This window comes from Ruditapes philippinarum, unplaced genomic scaffold (genome assembly GCF_026571515.1).
Source record: "Ruditapes philippinarum isolate M1 unplaced genomic scaffold, ASM2657151v2 ctg236_1_1_1_1, whole genome shotgun sequence".
In the NCBI taxonomy this organism is placed as follows: Eukaryota; Metazoa; Mollusca; class Bivalvia; order Venerida; family Veneridae; genus Ruditapes; species Ruditapes philippinarum.
The window spans coordinates 1-24,289 of record NW_026855129.1 but is presented as its reverse complement, the minus strand read 5'-3'; the positions used below and the strand labels follow the sequence as shown (position 1 = coordinate 24,289).

Below are 24,289 nucleotides of genomic sequence, written 5' to 3'. Positions count from 1 at the left end.
GGCCATTTTGCTCGAGATATCCTTTTTATTTTATTTCTCAAAATATTTTATTTTTGGTGTCCTGATATCCAAAAGGTTAGTCTTTGGCCAATATCCGGGATCATATTTTACTTCTGTTGCTTTTTTGGCAAAAAGTACAGTTAATATTGCATCGAAGTTTAAATTCTACTTTTACATTTTGCTACTCTTATAACAAATGATTTTATATTCAGGGTTGCATTCCTCGGTGATAAGCATCTTGCATGCTCTGAAACCATTATCTATCTTTACGTTATAAAACTCATGTTTACCCTTTCTAAAGAAGAAACAAATAATTTGTTTCTGAGGTATTTTGTGCCTTTTACAATGTTGGAATGTTTTCTGGTGAAATAAGCAACAAGATTTTCAAATTTATTTCAGCAATTTTTTTCATCAACATTTTAAACTGGCAAAATAAAATTACAATATGACCCTCTCAGGATACAAAATAACAACTTAACTGAATAGAATGAAATTTCTAAAAACATATTCACAGAACCATTTTATATCTTAGAAGTATAACCTTGAAATTTTTAATTTATAAAGACAGGACTAGAAATATAAAATCAATTCAAAATCGAAAATGAATAAAATTAAACCGTGAAATACACAAGTTTTATCAACAGCAACTGTCAATTTCCAGTACCTGTTTATTTCTACTTTAAACAATGACACAATATATAACCTGTGATTCTTCTCAGTTGTCTCCCACTGTTCAATGATGTATCCAATCTAATATACACATACAGTTAATAATAATCATATTGGTAATCTCCCATACCTCCAAACATTCTTTGTAAAAGATTTTTCATAGATCCACTTTTGTGATTATTGTAGCAGGGACAACATTCTACAGCTAGTTCCGGTTCTCCTAAAGTCTCCCATGCAAATGCTAAATCATGGAAACCTGAATGAACCTGGCGAAGTTGTACTATTGTTGTTAATTTGTCCATTAATTCGCGGAATTTACCAGGACAACCTAGCTCATCGTACGTCTCAAGCAATGTCATGTAAAGACCTTGAAGTAATTTCAGTTGATGCGGCTGATATGTCTGATTTTGGATCACAATATTGTCACCGGCAATTTCGCTGTAAGTGTCGATATAATATCGTAAACAATTGGCAAGAAGCTTTCTCTTCCCAGCTTTCATCATCACATCAGCGCAAACGGTAGGGAACTTCAAATCCCCGGAAGTAATGCTATATAGAGAGGGAACTACAGTGTTTGATATTACCTCATCATCAATATCAGGTCCAAATATTTCGGTTATGTGCACCGGGTCAAAAGCCTTTCCGATATCTCTTGTCACTGTAGTTCCCCTGACAAGGTCAATATACAATCCAAAACACCAGCAATACCCTACTGCCATTGTTAATACCATTCGCATCACTTTCACGACCTCAACGGGTTGTTTTGTGAACCGACATACCTGTTCATGTATATCATCAAATGTAATCATAGCGAAGTGATATTCTCTTTGATAAATAAGATTTTCAATCAGAGTTCCTGAGGCATGAACAATTGTTTCATTGAATGATCTTTCTATACTTTGGTGGGAGTTAAACTTTGGTAAGTCTTCAATGACGTCGTCAAAAACAGTACCAATTTCTGATGAAGTGATATCTAGCATATCTAGGACATAGTGTAGTGAAATTATTGGCTGTGTAAGAATTCCTTCAATGTATTTTGACCATACTTCAATATGTTCTTGGGGAATATTCTGTAGTAAATTCTGTTCTGATATGAAATAGTGAGGTATGAAGTCCATTCGAAGACCAATCGCAAGCTTTTCTATCATAATTATCAAACATCTACCGGGCATGCGACTCCATGTACTGTCTTCAATACTCTCACACGCGTAGAAAAATACGCTTTTTGGTAGTGCATCGGGTAGCGTCGGGTTATTGCAGGTGGAATCTAGCAGTGATTTGAGAAGGAGGAAGCAGCATCTCTGACTATGGCTTAGGTAGTGTGATAATCTCATTTCTGCAACGGCAAAGGAGTAACTCCACAAGCACTGGTCTTTTTTCAAAGCGTCTGTTATAAAGCTGTCAATGACATTACTCAGGTTCCCATTTGATGTGACCGGAACCACATGACAGCCAATTGATGCAACGGACTGGATGACGAGCTCCTCTGGCTTACCGCTTTTTCTTTTTCGTGAAATCCATTCATTGGCCACTTCCGGCCATTCCGATTTAAATGCCAATGTTCGGTGAATAGTAAACTTTTCGCTTGCAAGTGTACTCAAAAATGTCTCAAACGGAATGCTCTCTAAATCAATAGCCTTAAGATAAACAGTTCCTGTCTCGGATGCAATCGTTTGACCCTCCCAAAGCGAGACTAAGACAGGACTTAATCTAACATGTGACAAGTCCGTCGATGATTTTTCTGTCAAAAGATTCAGCCGTTTATGCTCTGACATGGCATCTTGTATGCATGTATCACGTGGTATTTGGAACACTGAAAGTATGCATGTTTTACTTGGTACCTTGTAAAAAGTGTCCGGAAAGAACACGCTGATATCTGGTGCAATACTTTCAACCTGACTCGTATAGTCGGGCACCATTTTACACATGATTGGGCCAACAAGAGTTACAGTGAATTCAGATTCCACGTCGTCGGTAGGAATGTTGGCGAGTTCTGGCAGGCTGTATGATATGTGTTCAAGGTTGATGGTATGTTTGAGAATAAAATCCAAATGTGTAACAGGCACATAAAGGCTTTGCAATGGATCAAACTTCTGAAGATCCCATGCCAAAGACGCTTGGAAATTTTCTGATAAAAATAAACAAAACATGCGTTATAAAATAGGGGAGGCATGATTGACAATCTTCAATAAAATGTTATACATTTCATTTTTTTACGTTTCGGGGTACACATAATTATCTCAGAATGAAATATATTTTATATAAATATGTATGAAATGCTAAAAGCTTGAATAAACTTAAAGAAAAATACTTATTTTAACAGTTTCTTTGTTGATATATATAATAATATAAACACATAATAATACAATCTAATATTTAAGTCTACAATGGAAATTTCAAAGACTCATATTGCACATAAAGAAACTATGCGTGGATAAATAATTTTCGAGACATTTAAAAAATAGAAGAGAATAACATACTTTCCTGAATGGTTTGCCACCAATTTTCTGGCCGGAAACTAACATAGTGTGTTTCCCCTAAATGCCCCATGAATATTGTAGGGATTTCTTTCCTCGTCACCTCATCGTTGGTTGCCTCAGATTTCTCTCCGTCTATAAACATACAGAATTCAAAACTCAAAATTCAAATCAATACAACATTTTAATATTTTACCAAGCTTATACTAATAACTAAACCTTCACCATTCGTCCTTCTTTAATAGATACCAGTCATGTGCCAAACAAATAGCAGACCAAACTGCAATGTGTTGTCCGGCAAGACTTAGTAATGTTCTGTTCAAATTAAAATGTTTATCTTCTATTAAAGATCCTGTATGTTGTAATTGAGGTTGTCTTCAAACATCGAAGAATATGTAAAATATGAACTGAAAATATTTGTGCAAAGTATATGTAATCATTAAAATATATGCAGTCATTTCTTATTGAAAAAATTGACTTAGACTTTATAGAAAATAGAAAATAAATTTCTAATTACCTCCCTTTATTTACATGAAATGTTAAATTCGGAAATATCTTTATAAATAATGCTATTTCGAACTTAAAATATTAATAAATCTTAATTTAAACATCATATTTATGGTATACACATGTAAAACCATAAAAAATTGTGTTACAGGATCTTAAACAATATTTCAACAAAAAATCCTTTCAAATTTTGATTTCTTCTTAAGTTTGATAGACATGCTCATTTTCCGAATTCTGACAGAAAATGATAAACTAAATCTTTCACAAGGTGAATCAATATTAGACTTATTGTTTTCATCTAAGAGGGAAGGGCTGTATTGTTACTTAGCAATTTATTTGACCCGCAGTTTTTCGTTAACTGGATCTGTTAAAATTTTAAAGATACTTCCTGACTTGATAAAAACGAGAATTATAAAAGGAAAAAACACACTGTTAGAATGTACATACAACTTAAACTGTTATTTATCATTTTGATAAATCTGCTTTTTGGTGCGGATATAAACAAAATTATAGATTTCAGTGTAACTGAGATTGTTATGTAAAGAATGAATATGATTTACCGGATTATTGACATAATTCTATACTATATTCATGTAGAATATATATACTATTCTAGTACTAGTAATGTTGGTATAAACAAACGTGATATTAATGCTAAATGAATGTACAACAAACATTATAATTTTTGAGAATATGTAAGAAAACTGGTATCATTCTGAAACGTTAAACAATTCTAGTATTTTCTTCCGACTGTAAAAAAACATTCTAATCTAGAAACAAACCAGGAATTCAAATTCTATGTGTAAATGAGCCGCGTCATGACAAAACCAACATAGTACGTTTGCGACCAGCATGGATCCAGACCAGCCTGCGCATCCGCGCAGTCTGATCAGGATCCATGCTGTTCGCTTTCCAACTCTATTACAAGTAGAGAAAACTGATGGCGAACAGCATGGATCCTGATCAGACTGCGCGGATGCGCAGGCTGGTCTGGATCCATGCTGGTCGCAAACCCATTATGTTGGTTTTGTCGTGACGCGGCTCAAATGTAAACAAACCTGGTACTTTAGGCACAAGTACAGTTTCTGTTTCTCCGTTCCTACCACCAAATATTACGATTCGCATTTGTAAAACATTGGTAATGGCGCTGAAAACAATACAATTCTAATGACAATATCATGTATCCAAAGGATTTAACATCATCGATCTGGTATTTGTATTTGTATCTAGAATTCCCTAACACTTGTTGTGCAATTTTAAGACTTACGGTGATTATGAATCATCAAGATCAATTCTCGTAACAGTTTCATCTCATTTTTATATACACCTAAAACATTTTTTTTTCTTTAAGCATGAGATAAACACGTTCAACAAGGGAGGCAACTGTTTATAAAAGTCTGAGAAATCTCAACCATGAAACATTATGAAAAGATTAGCCTTAACATGTTCAAATCAAAACATTTTAATCACGAACTCTTAAAGAAAGGTAAATAGAACACTCCATGCCGGATAGTGATGGAATTTTCAGTAAGCTTTTTATTCTTTTTAGTTTAGTTCTGTTTACATTTTAGCTAGGGAAATATTTTTACTGCATCCATTACTTTTCTATTCAGTAATAATAGTCACTGTACTTGAGAAAACCATGTATGGCTTCCTCACATGAAAGATTTCGACCCGAGTGAGGATCGAACCCACAGTGGTGAGGGACCTGTGATCTCAAGTCAGCGACTTTAACCACTCGGCCACGGAGGCCCCTCCCGCGAAAATCATGTAGACCAACAAAATGCTTATATATTTACTTTAAAACCATGTGATCTCCCCACTGACCGTCTTCACTCATGCGTTTCAGGTATTCTTCCCACGTTTCGTTTGAAAGGAACATTTCAAGGGGTGTCCCGTCCTCCTATAAAGAAAACAAACGATGAAAACAGAAATTGATACAAAAACAATTTTATCTTACTCAATTGTTTCTAACTAGTTTTTTACATATCGATGCTGGGGAAAAAATATGTCGACTAAAAGCCATAAATAAATGATTTTATAATTAATACATTTGACGAGATTCCAGCTAACTTGAAGTTTATTATTTCAGACACGAATGGACACTTTGTTTCAACCAGTGGTTGTATGGCTTCCATCGAACCCACAGCGGTAAGAGGCCTTTTATTGGAATGCAAAAACATAAATAAAAAACACAATACTATAAGAATAGGTCCCGATGTGCCTGCTAATTAAGTAATGTAATATTAGGAAATCATGTTCCTGGGAATATCACTATAAATAAAAGTTGGTGCAATTAACAGAAAAGTCGTTACCTTCTAATTTTTCTAAAAATATATTTCAAGACACTCCAAGTTCAACAAAGTGTAGTTTTACATAATATGAGATATCACTTAAACAAACGGTAAGTGTCACATGTTAGATATCATAACATTTTAAAATGTAGAAACATATTTTGCTAAAAAAAATAACTTTAAGTTAAAGGGAAATAACTTGAAAAATCAACCAGCATGAAAATGATATATGAAAGAAATACATGAGTTTTAAAGGTGTTTTGATTGAAGGAACTATAATTGTCGTATATATCCGTGATTACTAGATGTCCGACCTATGGCTGTCAATCAGATTAGGATGGAGAATAACCGGGACTCAAACACTAGGATCCATGACCTATAATCCTAAGCACTGAACACCTTAGTATAAGCGAATGGTTTTAAACACTTTCGTTATTAATATTGCTAAATAAAACATGAGCCTTCTTTCAACAAGACTTACTGCGTTTGGATTTTCCTTTAAGTAGTCAACCACGGCTTTTCTCAGTGTTCGGACAGTATACCGGAAGTCACCGCGCACGCGCAGTTGATCAATCACAGTTCCAAACATACAATTACCATCGGGGTACACATCACGTATTTCAAAGTTGTTTTTCGCGACAGTGTCTCGTATTTTGGCTATCATTTTACCAAGGGAATCAAGTGTCTGCAACTGTCCTCCGCATCCTGAAAATAGTTATACATGTATGTTATAGATGTATGTCTTACAACACGCACATATCTATATCTTTAAAGTTCAAAGATTTTACATGTGGGAGTGTTTTTTCACATACTCGTATAAACTTCCATTTTCTTTTTTCTCTTTATATTGATCTTTCATTTCTTCCTTCATTTACTTTATGAGGGGTTGCTGCTGTTAATTGTTTCTGTTGATTTTATATCTTCATTTTACGCATTGTACTCATAATATGATTACAACAGAGAATAATTAGAATATTAAAGTTTCAATTAAGTCAGTAAAGTTGCAGTTTCAATAAGCAGTGTTGATCGCTCGCCTTAAAGCGGCAGTGTCGTCAAATGCTCATTATAATTATGTTCTGTTGTTTTTGTTTTTTGTTGTTGATTTTTTGTTACGTTTTTTTTGTGTGTCTTTTTTCGGGGGAAGCATGTTCAAGGTTTATTTTTGCATAAATATTTTTGTAACTTTTGCATTGTAAGTGCCTTATTAAAGGTTAAATTACTTAATTTGTTTCCTCAAAAAAAGTGTTATTCAACTATTTAAAATATTTTCTAAAATCTTATGCATATCAGCATAAATCTGGAGGCGTGGACTTAAAAAAATAGCAGTAGACCTTACACCGCTGAAACCGAACGTGTTAAGCCTTTGGCACATCTATGGAGCCAGGCCAACTAGACTGACCTGTGACCAGGCCCTTTACTGTTTTAGCTCATTTTTTTTTTTTACATTTTGATACTGAAGTCCCTCTATCTTTCAATGGGCTGTTACAAGTTAAAAGCAGGGCAATTCATTACACAAATCCAGGTGTAGGGTAATGTGTCCTTAAAAGAGATAACAAAGAACCATAAATTCTAAATGTATTGATATAAAATTAATTCTATAAAATTTGGAATGAATGACCTGCTTGGTTTCGTTTAGGTAAAACTCGTGCATGTCTTCCTTTATTTTCATAGATGAAATTCTGTTAAAATAGTTATGATTTCGAATATATTAACAATCAATTACTTACTTTTACATCTACCGTCTGATGAATATCCACTTCCGGTTATAAAATCTGTGGCCACTTCTGACATCATCGAGCTTTCATGACACTGCATACAGGGGAATTGCATTGGCAAACCAAGTTTACCAGCTTGACCTAAAACTTTGGTCACATCCAGTCCAGTCTCTTTAATAACTTTAAAAAGTTCAGTTAGAGGTGTTTTCATCATAGATGCTACTTCCGAGAAACGGTCTTCACGTGACGTTGCTCTTTTGTCGTCTAAAAATAAAAGCAAGTAAAAGGAAAACCGCCGTTTTGGTAGTTTTTTTTTCTGCCATGGATATTATTTACATGTAGTTAAACAAAAATGTCAAGAATGTTTGTTATGATTGGGGATAATTTTAAAGTAAAGAGGATTACATGTATTTGTTATAATGCAAAAAAGTATTCAAATACACAGTCGTTATGGAAATTAATGGTTTTGTTTTGTTTTTTAAATGCTATAGAAGCAAATTGTCAAGTTCATGTTTTAATTAATCATAAAACTTACCTTCGTTCAGTTTAGTCCGGCGTCTGTGAAACATGCGAGGCATCCGAGGATGATGTGACCCAAATTTAGCGGATGTATCGCCACGTCCACGGCGATGTCCAACCTTCTGCGTGTCCCCAATGTCTTCTTCAATATGGACTCCCGACAAAAAGTTCGGACAAATAAGGTAATCATCAGTTGTCCAATTTTTGTTCCATGCACGAAAGACAGAGTGACAATGCGATCTAGACTGATACTCAAGTTGATGAGTTTCAGTAGTATTTGTTCCATAATAAGAACCAGTCTCCCAGTTTTCGGCAAATGCATTCGAAGTTACCGAAAAATCTTCACTGTGTTCCGGTAACAATAGTTGTGCAGAGCTATTTAATGCAGCCTCTGAGTTCGGCTGAGACTTTCCAATATCATCAATGCCTTTCATCGGTCTTTTTGAGTTTTCATTACTAGATGTCGATTCCACGCCAAAATATGAAGTTACATTGGAATTTGCTGCTGAAAATTGATTCCTTCCAACATTTTCATCACTGGGCAAGCTTGTCACCGGCTGCTTATATGGTGTTTTGAATTGCTTTGGTCGTGTCTCTTTCTGGCGTGTCTGGTCTGTCTCGTTGTTCCCTGCTCTACCTTGTGACAAATTTTGGTGACTTTGTACATCAAGAGACATTCTACCTTTATTATCGTCATTTACGTCCACTTTAGAAAAACCTTTCGTATTGGTTGGAAATTCTTTTATCTGTGTTGGCGATTGCACATGCTTGTGTGTTTTTACTATACCACGAACTCCTCCCATTGGAATGACATTTTTATTTCTTTGGCTTCTCTGTGGTTTAGAGCAATGTTCCCAGCCTTCTAGCAAATCATCATCAGAATCTGTCAACAAATCTTCAGTATCGGTATAAGAATATTCACTTCCATCAGAACTAGTATCGCTATAATTATCAGGGTACGTGCCGCTACGTACATTTTTGTCAGCTCCTTGGTCGGGAATGCTTTTTAAACTAATACCATAAGGACTATTCGCGATCGGTGATTGTTTTAGTCTTAAGTCCGTTGCAAGGGCATTTGTGTTTCTCACAGTAAAAATATCGTGGTCATGAATGGACTCATCGTCTTCGTCATTGTCCGAAAACTGGTTCAAGAAAACTTCGGTTGTGTCGGAGTCGTCCGAATCTTTGTCGGGAATACTGGCTTTAGACGACATAACACTGTTCTGCCACACACGTATTTAAAACGTGTTTACTGGCGTGTTTTCTATAAAGAAAAAAGGAAAAAAACTTAAAGTGACAGTTATGCTCATATTTTTATAGTCAAGTTTAGTTGAACTGGACATTGGAAAATGTTCAGGATAAATTATAAATCTGCCTAAAATATAAAAAGACTGCCCCACTCTTTATATAACTGAGTGTTATAGGTAAATTCAAATAGATATTTACAGAAATGTTTTGGATCGGTGCATTATTTGTTGTTTATGGGAAGTAAATTATTAAATTAAAAGAAATTATGGCAAGATGAAAACTTATTTTGATATTCATCTGTTCACTCACTATATACATCTTAATGGGCATTATGTCACTTTAATTTTGATTTTATTCTGCTCAAAAGTGTCTATTTACGTGTCTTATATAAGCATTTATGTTGTACCCCATATAACTCTCAATAATATATTCTAAATAATCTATATAATATAGTTTCTGTTTTGAAATTGAGCGGAATTTGACTGATTTGTATGGCAGTCCTTTTAAGGCGCGTACACTGGAATATCTACACATGCTTTATTGATTTTGTCTTTATTTATTTATTTATTTATTTATTTATAAGAACAAGCGTGACTTTTCTTGGCATTTATACGCGTTATATTTCGTAAGATTGTGAAGGGGGAAAAACATAAAAACATGCAATATTGACATAATCTGTTATAAACAATTTTAAGCCTGATTTACCTTTTTTTGAGAAATAAGGTATTTCAAAATGAAAAACAGGGAATAGTCCAGGGTAATTTATTGTAAAATTAGTCAAAAATCGATTGTGAAATTTGCAATTCTTTCAGTTGTGGCCCCTGCATTTTCGAATTGTAAAGTCTTTTTTTTCCAGCTGTGAAAGACCTTATTAAAGTCTTTCTTATATTTTGGGAGACATTGGTTTTTTAAACATACTTTAATGTATAAAAAGAAAGTATTGAAACCATAATCTGGCGTTCTTTATAGAGACTTCGAATCAAACAAAGATTAGGACTGCAACAGATGCCCCACTTGTATGTTAAGGCGGAGCTGGTTGGATTGTGCCAATGTCTGACCCGCTGACCCAACTGGCCCGAAATGGATCAGGGGTTACAATTTTACTAGCGCATGATCATTATTATCTTTATTAAAACAGTTGTTATTGTTAAATATTTATACATATGTATATGATAAATGAATAAAATCGCTTTGTATAAATTACAAATATTACCTATACATACATGTATCCAAAAACGAAACCAAAAGTAGCCTTTACAATCCACGGCTTTCCTGACCACTTGGAAAAATATTACTTTCGAGCAAGATTATTCAATCTAAAAATCGCAAAACAGTCATTCAAATAAAAAGAAAACATAAATGGATAAGAAAAAAATATACAAATTCCAAGTTACCAAATTACCGAAAATATTACTTCCGTGTTACCGTGAATTATTGTTTTTTACAGATTTGAATTTCTTACAAGCGCACCGGTCAAGTAAGTACAATATTATTTCTTACATAAATTTTCTGCCTTTTTTCTGACCACACTGTATTAGAAGTGGGAAGCGATCATAGCGTTAGTCGGTGAACGTCCTGCTCAGATAATTCATGTAACTAGATTATATATTTCTTCCAAATATTAATAAATGTTTGAAATTAGGAGAATATTTAATATTTGTACTCAAGCACGTTCGTACAGAATTTAATAATTATTTAAAATTAGAGAATGATAATGAATTATTTAATGAGATTGTACTTCTAAGAGTAAGACGCAATACAAATAAGTTTCAGAATAGATTAATTTATGACTTATTGTTACAGGGCCTTTTTACCTTCTATAACAGGGGCCGGTATAGGGCTGCTTCCCCAAAGAAAATTTCTTTAAAATCATGCAGTTTTCCCCAAAAATTGAATTTACATTAAGTTTTTTCTTCCCCTTTTGCAAATATACCATGTAATTTTTCCCCAAAATTAAGGGCTGGGCTGCTTCCCCAAACTGTGAAAAAAAGCCCTGTGTTAGCTCATGAATCTTATTTAATATATTTTACAGCGATAAAACCCAAAAATAATAAATAAATCCTGTCATTGAATTTAAGATTATGAATTTACTGGCACGAATTCCAGTTTTGAATTTATCCTACTATATATTTAACAAAATTTTCTTAAAATTTACACTGGCCCCAACTAATTTTCACTGGCCATGGGCCACTGGGCCAGTGCTAGATTCGATGACTGTTAAAATCCCAAATGATAAGAATAGCAACTTTCGCAGACCTAGGATTTCATGATATTTATTGAATGTCCGTAAATTTATAGACAGTCAAAGAGATTTAAATAGATTTATGGATATTCAATCAGTCTATGCGAAAGTTTAAAAATATGTCAGGCCACAGATCGGCATGGCATTAATTAGCCTCTAAGGTTTATTTCAGTCCTGGATGATTTTTATCCAGCCCAGACATTTAAAGCATTAAAATTTTAATCAAAATAATTTGGTTTAATGTTATCAGTTAATATAAGATTATAAATCTGGCGATTTAAATTATATAGTATGACGGAAACTAGTGTAACTGTAAATAAGATACATTGTAGGCATGATATTTTTAGCTTCTTGAAATTTAATTCCGACATGAGAACTGATGGAAAGAAAATTTATTTAAGACTGCATGATTTTTATTCAGCGAGGACTGAAGACCGACTGACTTTCGCAAAATGTGAAATTTGCTGCTGTTAGTTTAATCAGAGACATAGATAACATGAAGAGGCAACAAAAGACTGCTCATTTAAGTTTCTAATAGTTTAATCAGAGACATAGATAACATGAAGAGGCAACAAAAGACTGCTCATTTTAAGTTTCTAAATGTCATGAATATTGCAAATCACTCATTTGGAACACCTTCCCAAGTATCCCGTAACACCTTCCCAAATATCTGGGGACATCTTCCCAAGTATCCTTTTTAAAAAATAATTGCAAATCACTTATTTGGAACACCTTCCAAAGTATCTGTTTTAAAAATCTATTGCAAATCACTTATTTGAAATCACTTATTTGAAACACCTTCCCAAGTATCAGGGAACACCTTCCAAAGTATCAGGGAACACCTTTCCAAGCATCCATTTAAAAAATCTATTGCAAATCACTCATTTGGAATACCTTCCCAAGTATCAGGGAACTACTTTCCAAGCATCCGTTTAAAAATCTATTGCAAATCACTCTTTTGAAACACCTTCCCAAGTATCAGGGAACACATTCCCAAGTAACTGGGAACACCTTCCCAAGTATCTGTTTAAAAAATCTATTGCTAATAACTCATTTGAAACACCTTCCCAAGTATCAGGGAACACATTCCCAAGTATTTGGGAACACCTTCCCAAGTATCCGGGAACACCTTCCCAAGTATCAGGGAACACCTTTCCAAGCATCTGTTTAAAAATCTATTGCAAATCACTCATTTGGAACACCTTCCCAAGTATCAGGGAACCCATTCTCATGTATCCATTTTAAATTTTTTTATCTCTGGCAAAATTACTATCCTGGAACACCGTCCTAAGTACACTTCATGCAGGAACACCTTCCCAAGTATCCATTTAAAAATCCATTGCTAATCCATCATTTGGAACACCTTCCCAAGTATCTTGGAACACCTTCCCAAATATTCATTATAATAATCTTGGAAATAACTTGCAAAGCTGCTGATCTACACTTCTTGTTACTGATGTAGGCAAAATCAGAGTGTTATAACTTTCAAATTGCAATATTAAAAATTTAATGGAAGTAATCATTGAAAATCTGGAGGAAAGGAAGTGTAGTTTGTTACTATTATGGTTGGAAAAGTCTGTTGGAAAGTCTGAATATTTTATTTCTTTGAATTTTCTGCATAATATACCTTTCCGGTTTTTCGTAGTGGAACATTTAGCCACACCTTTTCCATTAATTGCTAGGTCAACTGCTCACAAACAGTATCACAAACATAACCATGTGTTCTTTTGTGCAAACCAGGTCAACCACTGACTATGTATAATCTCTGTGTAGCAATTTGATAACAAGTTTGCCAATTTACATAAAACTGTAAACACTGGAAAGGTCCATATAGGTCCTATGAAATGTTTTGGCCAACCTAATTAAAAGGGAAGTAACTATGATTGCTCAATATTATCAATATAACATTGAATTGTCTCCCTTAGCTTTTTAATTAGCTCACCTGAGCTTGCTCAGGGTGAGCTTTTAGGATCGGTGAATGTCCGTCGTCCGTCCGTCCGTCGTACGTCCACAATTGCTTGTGAACACTCTAGCGGTCGCATTTTTGCCTCAATCATCATCAAACTTGGTCAGGATGCTTATCTAGTTGAAAGCTCAGATGAGTTCGAACATGGCTCATCTCGGATGAAAAACTAGGTCACAAGAGCTAAAAATAGAAAAACCTTGTGAACACTCTAGAGGTCACATTTTTGACCCAATCATCATCAAACTTGGTCAGGATGTTTGTCTAGGTGATAGCTCGGATGAGTTCGAACATGGGTCATCTTAGATGAAAAAGTAGGTCACCGGAGCTAAAAATAGAAAAACCTTGTGAACATTCTAGTGGTCACATTTTTGAAAATCCAATCTTCATCAAACTTGGTCAGATTGCTTGTCTAGTCAATTGCTTGGATTGAGTTTTGAACATGGGTCATCTCTGATGAAAACTAGGGTTCACAGGAGCTTAAAAATAAAAACCTTGTGAACACTCTAGTGGTCACATTTTTGACCCAATCATCATCAAACTTTGTCAGGATGCTGTTTTAGATAATAGCTCGGATGAGTTGAATATGGGTCATCTCGGATGAAAAAAACTAGGTCACCTGGAGCTATATATAGAAAAAAACCTTGTTAACACTCTAGCGGTCACATTTTTGCATCAATCATCATCAAACTGGTCAGGATGCTTATCTAGTTGATAGCTTGGATGAGTTCGAAACATGGCTCATTCTCGGATGAAAAAGTAGGTCAACCCGATCTAAAAATAGAAAAACCTTGTAAACACTCTAGCAGTCACATTTTTGCATCAATCATCATCAAACTTGGTCAAGATGCCTGTCTACGGTAATAGCTCGGATGAGTTTGAACATGGGTCATCTTTGATGAAAAAGTAGGTGACACCGGAGCTAGAAATAGAAAAACCTTGTAAACACTCTAGTGGTCACATTTTTGCTTCAGTCATCATCAAACTTTGTCAAGATGTTTGTCTAGGTGACAGCTCGCAGGGGCGGCGAAATCAATGGTCCCTATTGCCCAGGTTGTCCCACAGCCTGTACGGACAAGTGGAAATTTTCTAAAATTTACTATATAAGTATCATACGGACAAGTAAGGAAATGCTTCAAGTAAAAACGGACAAGTTAGTCAAAATCAGATTTTGCCGGCCCTGGCTCGGATGAGTTTGAACATGGGTCATCTCGGATGAAAAAGTAGGTCACCGGAGCTAAAAATAGAAAAACCTTGTTAACACTCTAGCGGTCACATTTTTGCATCAATCATCATCAAACTTGATCAAGATGCTTGTCTAGGTGATAGCTCGGATAAGTTTGAACATGAACAATGGTTAATTCTCGGATTTGAAAAAATAGCAGTCACCAGAGCTAAAAAATTTAGTAAAACCTTGTTAACACTCTAGTTGGGTCACAATTTTGACTCAATTGTCATTAAAAACTTGCGTCAGGAAACTTGTCTAGGTTCATTGCTGGGAATAAATCGAACATGGGACCATCTCGGAAATAAAAACTAGGGTCACAGGGAGCTAAAATATAGAAAATCTTGTTAAACACTCTTAGGTGGCTACTGTGTTGATCCAAATATTCTGTTAATTGTCTGAAAGTTTGTTGATGATTTCTAAGTCAAGATCGAACATGGGTTCATCTTGGGATGGAAAAAACTAGGCTCAAACACCGCCCCAATATGGAAAAGCCTTGTTAAACATTCTAGTTGGTCACATTTTCGGACTCAATTATCATCAAAACTTGCGTCAGGATGCTTGTTAGGTATTGCTTGGGAATGAGTTCGAAATCGCATGTGAAACTAGGTCACCAGAGCTAAAAATTAGAAATATCTTGTTTAACACTTCTAGTTGCTACTGTTTTGATCAAAGTATCCTGAAATTGGGTCTGAAGTTGTTTTGATGATATTTTAGGTCCAGTTTTGAATATGTGTCCACCTGGGTAAAAAACTAGGTCGGCACTGCTCAAATATGGATAATTCCTGTTAATACTGTAGTTGTCACATTTTTGACTCACCTGTCATGAGACTTGGCCAGAATGCTTGTCTAGGTAATTGTTTGGATGAGTTTGATAAGTCAGGTGAGCGATCTAGTTCCATCATGGCCCTCTTGTTTAGGATATTATGATATGCCCATTATAACAACCACTATCAATTCTGTTTTCACATCATCTTCTCTGGGCCTCTATATTTTTCCAAGTTCTTCGTACCACTTGATGTAGGTCTGAATTGATAACTTGTGTAAAAATTTTCTGATCATTGGCTATCCCCATTTACCCAGTATAATCATTTTCATTGTGCAAACCCAAAATGTAAAGCGATGCAACCATTTTCACTTTAATCTCGCTAAAATTGCAGAAACTATCAATTTTCAATTTAATTTTGAGTGTATTTTTAGCTCACCTGTCACAAAGTGAACAGGGTGAGCTTTTTGTGATCGCTTTTCGTCCGGCGTCCGCTACCGGCCGTCCGTCCGTAAACTTTTTACTTTAAATGACAATCTCCTCATAAACCACTAAGCCAATTTCATCCAAACTCACAGGAATGTTTCCTTTGGTGGTCCACCTTTAAAAATTGGTTCAAAGAATTTAATTCCATGCCAGAAACTTGTTGCCATGGCAACCAAAAGAAAAAAAACTTTAAATATCTTCTTTTTAAAAAAACTGAGAGCTAGAGCTTAGATATTTGGCATGGCAAACATTTCTTCTAGTTGAAGTCGAGTGTCTACCAAGTTTGGTTCAAATAAAAGCCCTGGGGTCAAAATTTGCCCCGCCCCGGGGTCAAATTGATTTTCCCTATATGCATATGTAAAACTTAAAAATCTTCTTTTAAAGAACCCAAAGAGCTAGAGCTAAGATTATTTAGCATGAAACATGTTCTAATGGGTGTCTACCAAGTTTGTTCAAATAAAAGCCCTGGCGGGTCAAATTGGCCCCCGCCCGGGGGGTTTCATTGACTTTTTCCCTATATGCATATAGTAAAAAACTTAAAAAAATTCTTTTTTAAAGAACTCAAAAAGAGCTATGGCTAAGATATTGAGCATTTAAACATTTCTAATAGTTGTCTACCAAGTTTGTCTTAAATAAAAGCCCTGGGGTTCAAAATTGGCCCCGCCCAGGGGGGTCATTGATTTTTCCCTATATGCATAATAGTAAAAAACTTAAAAAAATCTTCTTTTAAAAGAACCAAAGAGTTTAGACGCTAAGATATTTTAGCATGAAAACATGTCTAATAGTGTCTACCAAGTTTGTTCAAATTAAAAGCCCCTGGGGTCAAAATTGGCCCCGCCGCCTGGGGCGTTTTCATTGATTTTCCCTATATGGCATATAGTAAAAACTTAAAAAATTCTTCTTTTTAAAGAACTCAAAAGCAGCTATGGCTAAGATATTTAGCATCAAACATGTTCTAATAGGTGTCTACCAAGTTTGTTCAAATAAAAGCCCTGGGGTCAAAATTGGCACCGCCCCGGGGGTCATTGATTTTCCTTATATGTGTATAGCAAAACCTTAAATCCTTCTTTGAAAAAACCCAAATAGCTAGAGTTTAGATATTAAGCATGAAACATCTTCTAGTAAGTGTCTCTCCCCATTTACCCAGTATAATCATTTTCATTGTGCAAACCCAAAATGTAAAGCGATGCAACCATTTTCACTTTAATCTGGCTAAAATTACAGAAACTATCAATTTTCAATTTAATTCTGAGTGTATTTTTAGCTCACCTGTCACAAAGTGACAGGGTGAGCTTTTGTGATCGCTTTTCGTCCGGCGTCCGTCCGGCGTCCGTCCGTAAACTTTTACTTTAAATGACATCTCCTCATAAACCACTAAGCCAATTTCATCCAAACTTCACAGGAATGTTCCTTTGGTGGTCACCTTTAAAAATTGTTCAAAGAATTTAATTCCATGCAGAACTCTGGTTGCCATGGCAACCAAAAGAAAAAACTTTAAATATCTTCTTTTAAAAAAACATGAGAGCTAGAGCTTAGATATTTGGCATGAAACATCTTCTAGTGAGTGTCTACCAAGTTTGTTCAAATAAAAGCCCTGGGGTCAAAATTTGCCCCGCCCCGGGGGGTCATTGATTTTCCCTATATGCATATAGTAAAAACTTAAAAATCTTCTTTTAAAGAACCCAAAGAGCTAGAGCTAAGATATTTAGCATGAAACATGTTCTAATGGGTGTCTACCAAGTTTGTTCAAATAAAAGCCCTGGGGTCAAAATTGGCCCCGCCCCGGGGGGTCATTGATTTTTCCCTATATGCATATAGTAAAAACTTAAAAAATTCTTTTTTAAAGAACTCAAAGAGCTATGGCTAAGATATTGAGCATTAAAACATGTTCTAATAGGTGTCTACCAAGTTTGTTTAAATAAAAGCCCTGGGGTCAAAATTGGCCCCGCCCCAGGGGGTCATTGATTTTCCCTATATGCATAATAGTAAAAACTTAAAAAATCTTCTTTTAAAGAACCAAAAGAGTTAGAGCTAAGATATTTAGCATGAAAACATGTTCTAATAAGTGTCTACCAAGTTTGTTCAAATAAAAGCCCTGGGGTCAAAATTGGCCCCGCCCGGGGGTCATTGATTTTCCCTATATGCATATAGTAAAAACTTAAAAAAATCTTCTTTTAAAGAACTCAAAGAGCTATGGCTAAGATATTTAGCATCAAACATGTTCTAATAGGTGTCTACCAAGTTTGTTCAAATAAAAGCCCTGGGGTCAAAATTGGCACCGCCCCGGGGGTCATTGATTTTCCTTATATGTGTATAGCAAAACCTTAAATCCTTCTTTGAAAAAACCCAAATAGCTAGAGTTTAGATATTAAGCATGAAACATCTTCTAGTAAGTGTCTACAAAGTTTGTTTAAATAAAAGCCCTGGGGTCAAAACTGGCCCGGCCCCAGGGGTGTCATTGTTTTTAACTATATGTGTATAGTAAAAACTTTAAAAAAATCTTCTTTTAAAAAGCCCAATGAGCTAGAGCTTAGATGTTTAGCATGAAACATCTTCTTATGGGTGTCTACCAAGTTTTTGCAAATAAAAGCCCTTGGGTTAAATTGGCCCTGCAACGTTGGGGGGGGGGGGCCTATATACAGGTGAGCGACCTCAGGGCCATCATGGCCCTCTTGTTTTATTATCATTTGCAGATTTTTCCATTTCAAGTACTTCATTTGATCTATGTAAAAAATGATTTAATAATGTTATATGCACTGACCTTAGTGGAGTTCCATTAAGTTACAATTATTAACAGATTAAATATTAAATAAAAGGATTTTAGTGTCAAACCATTTATATCTGAATGTTTTGGTTTAAACAGTATTTATTTCATATAATGCAAAACATATACAAATTAAAATATGATACAAAAACATTATATAAAACACTGGATTGAAAAGGAAGACAAAGACTTACATAGATTTCTTTCCTGTAAATCTTGATGTTTTCATGAGTCATCAATTAATTTTCTCATAAAAACCATACAGTCATGATTCATATATATAGACACTTTTACCTTCCTTGAGTATAGTTTATGAAAAACACAGTTACTTCCCTTAGATAATGATTAATAAAAGGAAAGGGTATTGGGGTAGTCTTGCAGTGTCTTACATCAATTTAAATAGACCAACTACTTCCAGTCATTTAACAAAAATCATCTTTCCTGTTATGGTGCCATATGACCTAAATTGTATTGGTGCACCATAAAACAAAACCAAACCATACTTCTTGTCATTTTACATGTAGGACTTGGTACAGTTAAACACACACAATAATAATACATGTATGTTAATTAAATGGTACACAAAGGCAACAAATATTAAAACCTAAAGATCATAAGTACTATAGTAGCACAGTTTTATATTAGAAAAATCTTCTAACCCTTAAACATGCTGAATTTCTTTAAATTCACTTGGACTCAAACTTTCTCTATTGGTACAGTCCATTATCAATTTTGGGGATATCAAGATGAAAATTTGAAATAGGCCAGCCTAGTATAGAGCCTGGTCGCACTGCACAGATGCATAGGCTGGCCTGGCTCTTTACTGGTGGCAAAGACTAAATACTTTTGGTTCCAGTAGGGTAAGGGGTGAATGATAATATTAGAGCAGCATACCTGCAGATACCTTCTAATTTTCATGAAACTTCTGAAAATGTATTAAAAAGTAAAATATTCTGAAGTTAAGAAAGAAAATAATATACACATTGCAAACCCATATAAATTACCAAAAAAGTGGTCAGAATATGCAAAATTAGCCATTACTGCATTAGTAATGCAGTAAAAATATGGTGAAAAATACTGCAAAATCACTTGTTGATAACACATAACATGGAACACATAAAAATCAAAGAGTTAGCAATAATTTGTTTAGTCATATTCACCATTTATAACATGTTTCAATTCTTTTTTACAGGACGATGCATTACTGAATACCTGTATACCAACAATATAAAGTCCAGGAAATATTTTATGATATGGCGTCAGTGATGAATCATACTAGTCATGTGCGTGCCTTATACAAGGCTATTCTGAAGCTACACAGGGGTTTGCCATTCAATATGCAAGCAATGGGTGACCAGTATGTCAAAGATGAATTTCGGAGGCACAAAAAATGTTCAGAGACCGAGGCTGAAGTATTTATGGATGAATGGACAGTAAGTGTATACTATCAGTTGTCACTCGGGTTACATTAATTCTGATTTTTTTTTTGCTTGGTGATCCATAGAAATATTCTGCTTCTTGTGGTCTTGTCACATTTGGTGTTTAAACCTAATATCTGCTGAATTTGTATAATAGGTTGGCTAATTTCACAGTTTAAAGCAGCCTTTTGCGTTTTAATTTCCGTTAAGTATGCTATTTCCGTTAAATATGCTATTTTTAGATAAATTGTTTCATATAATTGTCAAACATGAGGATAAAATAAATAAACAGTAAGGAAACCCCTTGATACCTCTAATCTACTGGTCCGCTCTCCAGGTTTTAATAAGTAAAGCAGACAATTTGTTTACTGATCTCCTATTTTTAGAAACAAAAGTCACTGATCGTTATAAATAGCTCTGTTTTGAAGAATGCTTAAGAGTGAAATGATGCACTTCCTCAAGATAAAATTGCTGAAATACTAAGGCTGAAACAACACAAAATTGTTTTCCAACAGAAAATAGTTGAATGCTGCTTAAATTGAGGTCAGTTTGGGTAAAGTTTTGTTGACAAGTAGAATCAATTGTAGAATGCCACATGTCAATCAAATATAGCCAAATTCAAACTTTTGTCAACAGGTATACAATTTGTATATTTAGTTTCTACTATGATATACTAATCTCTATTGTATTGGAGGCCCTTAACTGATTTTAGATTGACCAAAAGGACTGGAAAATTGTGATTAATGTGCAGGTTAGCCTAGCTCTATAATGATGGCTTTTTAGCTCACCTGTCACAAAGTGACAGGGTGAGCTTTTGTGATCGCTTTTCGTCCGGCGTCCGTCCGTCCGTCGTCCGTCCGTCGTCCGTCCGTCGTCCGTCCGTCCGTCCGTCCGTAAACTTTTACTTTAAATGACATCTCCTCATAAACCACTAAGTTAATTTCATCCAAACTTCACAGGAATGTTCCTTTGGTGGTCACCTTTAAAAATTGTTCAAAGAATTTAATTCCATGCAGAACTCTGGTTGCCATGGCAACCGAAAGAAAAAAACTTTAAATATCTTCTTTTAAAAAACCATAAGAGCTAGAGCTTAGATATTTGGCATGAAACATCTTCTAGTGTGTTTCTACCAAGTTTGTTCAAATAAAAGCCCTGGGGTCAAAATTGGCCCCGCCCCGGGGGGTCATTGATTTTCCCTATATGCATATAGTAAAAACTTAAAAAATCTTCTTTTAAAGAACCCAAAGAGCTAGAGCTAAGATATTTAGCATGAAACATGTTTCTAATGGGTGTCTACCAAGTTTGTTCAAATAAAAGCCCTGGGGTCAAAATTGGCCCCGCCCCGGGGGTCATTGATTTTTCCTATATGCATATAGTAAAAACTTAAAAAATCTTCTTTTAAAAGAAACTCAAAGAGCTATGGCTAAGATATTGAGCATCAAACATGTTCTAATTAGGTGTCTACCAAGTTTGTTCAAAATAAAAGCCGTGGGGTCAAAATTGGCCCCGCCCAGGGGGTCATTGATTTTCCCTATATGCATATAGTAAAAATCTTCTTTTAAAGAACCCAAAGAGTTAAAGCTAAGATATTTGGCATGATACATGTTATAATAAGTGTCTACCAAGTTTGTTCAAAATAAAAGCCTGGGGTCAAAATTGGCCCCGCCCAGGGGTGTCATTGTTTTTAACTATATGTGTATAGTTAAAAACTTTTAAAAAAATCTTCTTTTAAAAAAAAGCCCAATGAGCTAGAGCATAGATGTTTAGCATGAAACATCTTCTTATGGGTGTCTACCAAGTTTTGTGCAAATAAAAAGCCCTTGGGTTAAAATTGGCCCTGCAACGTTGTGGGGGGGGGGTGGTGGGGGCCTACATACAGGTGAGCGATCTCAAGGGCCATCATGGCCCTCTTGTTACTGTTCTATTTGAAATTTGTTACAAGATTGTAGGAGTTTGTTTATTAATTGCCTTGCAAAAGTAAATGGTTAAGTTTATGGAAAATATTTAACTTCTAGAGTTATTAACATTATTTTAAAACCATATTTATTTGCATTATTTTCAGAAGTATTACCTGCAATTAGCAAAACAGCTTGCAGCCAGGAAGAAACACCAGACAGTGGGAACCAATTTATCGCCAGAATTTTTAGACAATTTTAATGATGAGCAGGTGGCTCAATTAGTAGAACTATTTAATACAGCGACTGATAGGAAAGGTGTGAATTCAGAAACCAAGTCTTCTTGACAAGATGTCAATAATATGGATAAATATTTATAAAATGATACAAAAAAAATACATTAAAAATTGTAAAAAAGATTAAAAAGATTAATGTTGAGAGATTAAAATTTGTTTTGCTTTTTAGCTCGACTATTCGAAGAATATGAGAGCTATTGTAGTCGCCCCGGCGTCGGCGTCAGCGTCCGCGTCGGCGTCTGTGTTGGTTAAAGTTTTTTGTAAAGTCAAATATCTATATTATTACTTGTGATATTCAATTGAAACTTACAATAGTTATTTATAGTAACAAGGTACATCAGATTGACAAGTTGGATAACTCTGCCTACAATATTGACAGAATTATGCCCCTTTTTAACTTAGAAATTTTGGTTAAAGTTTTTTGTAAAGTCAAATATCTCAATTATTGCTTGAGATATTCAATTGAAACTTACAATACTTATTTATAGTAACAAGGTACATCAGATTGACAAGTTGGATAAACTCTGCCTACAATATTGACATAATTATGCCCCTTTTAACTTAGAAATTTTGGTTAAAAGTTTTTTTTGTAAAGTCAAATATCTCAATTATTGCTTGAGATATTTCAATTGAAACTTACAATACTTATTTATAGTAACAAGGTACATCAGATTGACAAGTTGGATAAACTCTGCCTACAATATTGACAGAATTATGCCCCTTTTTAACTTAGAAATTTTGGTTTAAGTTTTTTGTAAAGTCAAATATCTCAATTATTGCTTGAGATATTCAATTGAAACTTACAATACTTATTTATAGTAACAAGGTACATCAGATTGACAAGTTGGATAACTCTGCCTACAATATTGACAGAATTTATGCCCCTTTGGAACTTAGAAATTTTTTGGTTAAAGTTAAAGGTCTTCAAAGATATTTACTTGAAACTTTACACATGCACGTAGGGTCATAATTGGAGGGTCATAATTGTATGTCACTGACCAAGTTCCATAACTCTATCTTGCATTAAGGCTGATTCATATCCCCTTTTCTACTTAGTCTCTTGGTTAATGTTTACATGCAAGTTTTACATATCTCAATAACTATTAAAGATATTTATTTAAAACTTCACATATGCATTTAGAGTCATAATTGTAGTTCACTGACAAAGATCCATAATTCTACCTTGCATTTAGGCTGATTTTTCTCCCCTTTTTTAACTTAGAAATTCATGGTAAAGTTTTGCTTGTAAGCTGTTATCTCAATAACTACTGAAGGGTTTGTGCCTTTTTTGGGACAATTTAAGCATTAATAATAATAAAGCTGTTATTTACTTAATAAAACATCTTAATAACAAGCCTTTGTACCTTTTCTGTCAAATTTATGTATTCATAGGTAATTAGTATTATTATACTCAATAAAAACACCCTTGTGACATTACCTTCCGAATAGTCAAGCCAATACTGTATAATTAGACTCTCTTCAAGGCCTATAACTTGAATTTATAAAAAAAAATTAGCCCTTTTGTGAACTTAAAAAATTTAACATTATCAAGGCTCTTTTACTATCAAGCACTTAGAATAGTCGAGCGTGCTGTCCTTCCGACAGCTCTTGTTGATATTGTGGTTTTGGCAACAGTATTGAACTATTTTGCATCAATATGATACATTTTGCTTGTAAAATCACTTAATTATAAGAAAATCACTTTGTTAAAGGTTGAAATATACTTAATAGTTAAAGTGATATGTATTTATTTGTGAGTCTTATATTTAATTATATTGCTACTGTAACTGTATTCAGTTATTCAG

General features: G+C 34.6%; 2 protein-coding genes across 8 annotated transcripts; one reads left to right on the top strand and one right to left on the bottom strand.

Moving 5' to 3' along the window:
* Positions 1–379: 379 nt before the first annotated feature.
* LOC132742195 (uncharacterized) lies at positions 380–19,094 on the bottom strand. 6 transcript variants are annotated; one of them, XM_060730525.1, is made up of 8 exons: positions 19,070–19,094; positions 8,198–9,445; positions 7,675–7,926; positions 6,429–6,652; positions 5,453–5,556; positions 4,712–4,800; positions 3,150–3,281; positions 380–2,797 (listed from the first exon to the last, which is right to left on the bottom strand). In XM_060730525.1, the coding sequence occupies exons 2-8, from the start codon at positions 9,393–9,395 to the stop codon at positions 768–770; spliced, it is 4,029 nt and encodes a 1,342-aa protein (XP_060586508.1). In that variant the 5' UTR covers positions 9,396–9,445; positions 19,070–19,094; the 3' UTR covers positions 380–767. The 6 variants fall into 6 exon arrangements, with proteins under 6 accessions (XP_060586508.1, XP_060586507.1, XP_060586506.1 ...); XM_060730524.1 differs by lacking the exon at positions 19,070–19,094 and adding an exon at positions 10,832–10,903; XM_060730523.1 differs by lacking the exon at positions 19,070–19,094 and adding an exon at positions 10,824–10,894.
* On the top strand, positions 10,778–22,643 carry LOC132742196 (succinate dehydrogenase assembly factor 3, mitochondrial-like). Of its 2 annotated transcripts, none has more exons than XM_060730527.1 (3): positions 10,778–10,906; positions 20,068–20,308; positions 22,356–22,560. In XM_060730527.1, the coding sequence occupies exons 2-3, from the start codon at positions 20,129–20,131 to the stop codon at positions 22,533–22,535; spliced, it is 360 nt and encodes a 119-aa protein (XP_060586510.1). In that variant the 5' UTR covers positions 10,778–10,906; positions 20,068–20,128; the 3' UTR covers positions 22,536–22,560. The 2 variants fall into 2 exon arrangements, with proteins under 2 accessions (XP_060586510.1, XP_060586509.1); XM_060730526.1 differs by lacking the exon at positions 10,778–10,906 and adding an exon at positions 10,907–11,021 and having other exon boundaries at positions 22,356–22,643.
* The last annotated feature ends 1,646 nt before the right edge of the window (positions 22,644–24,289 follow it).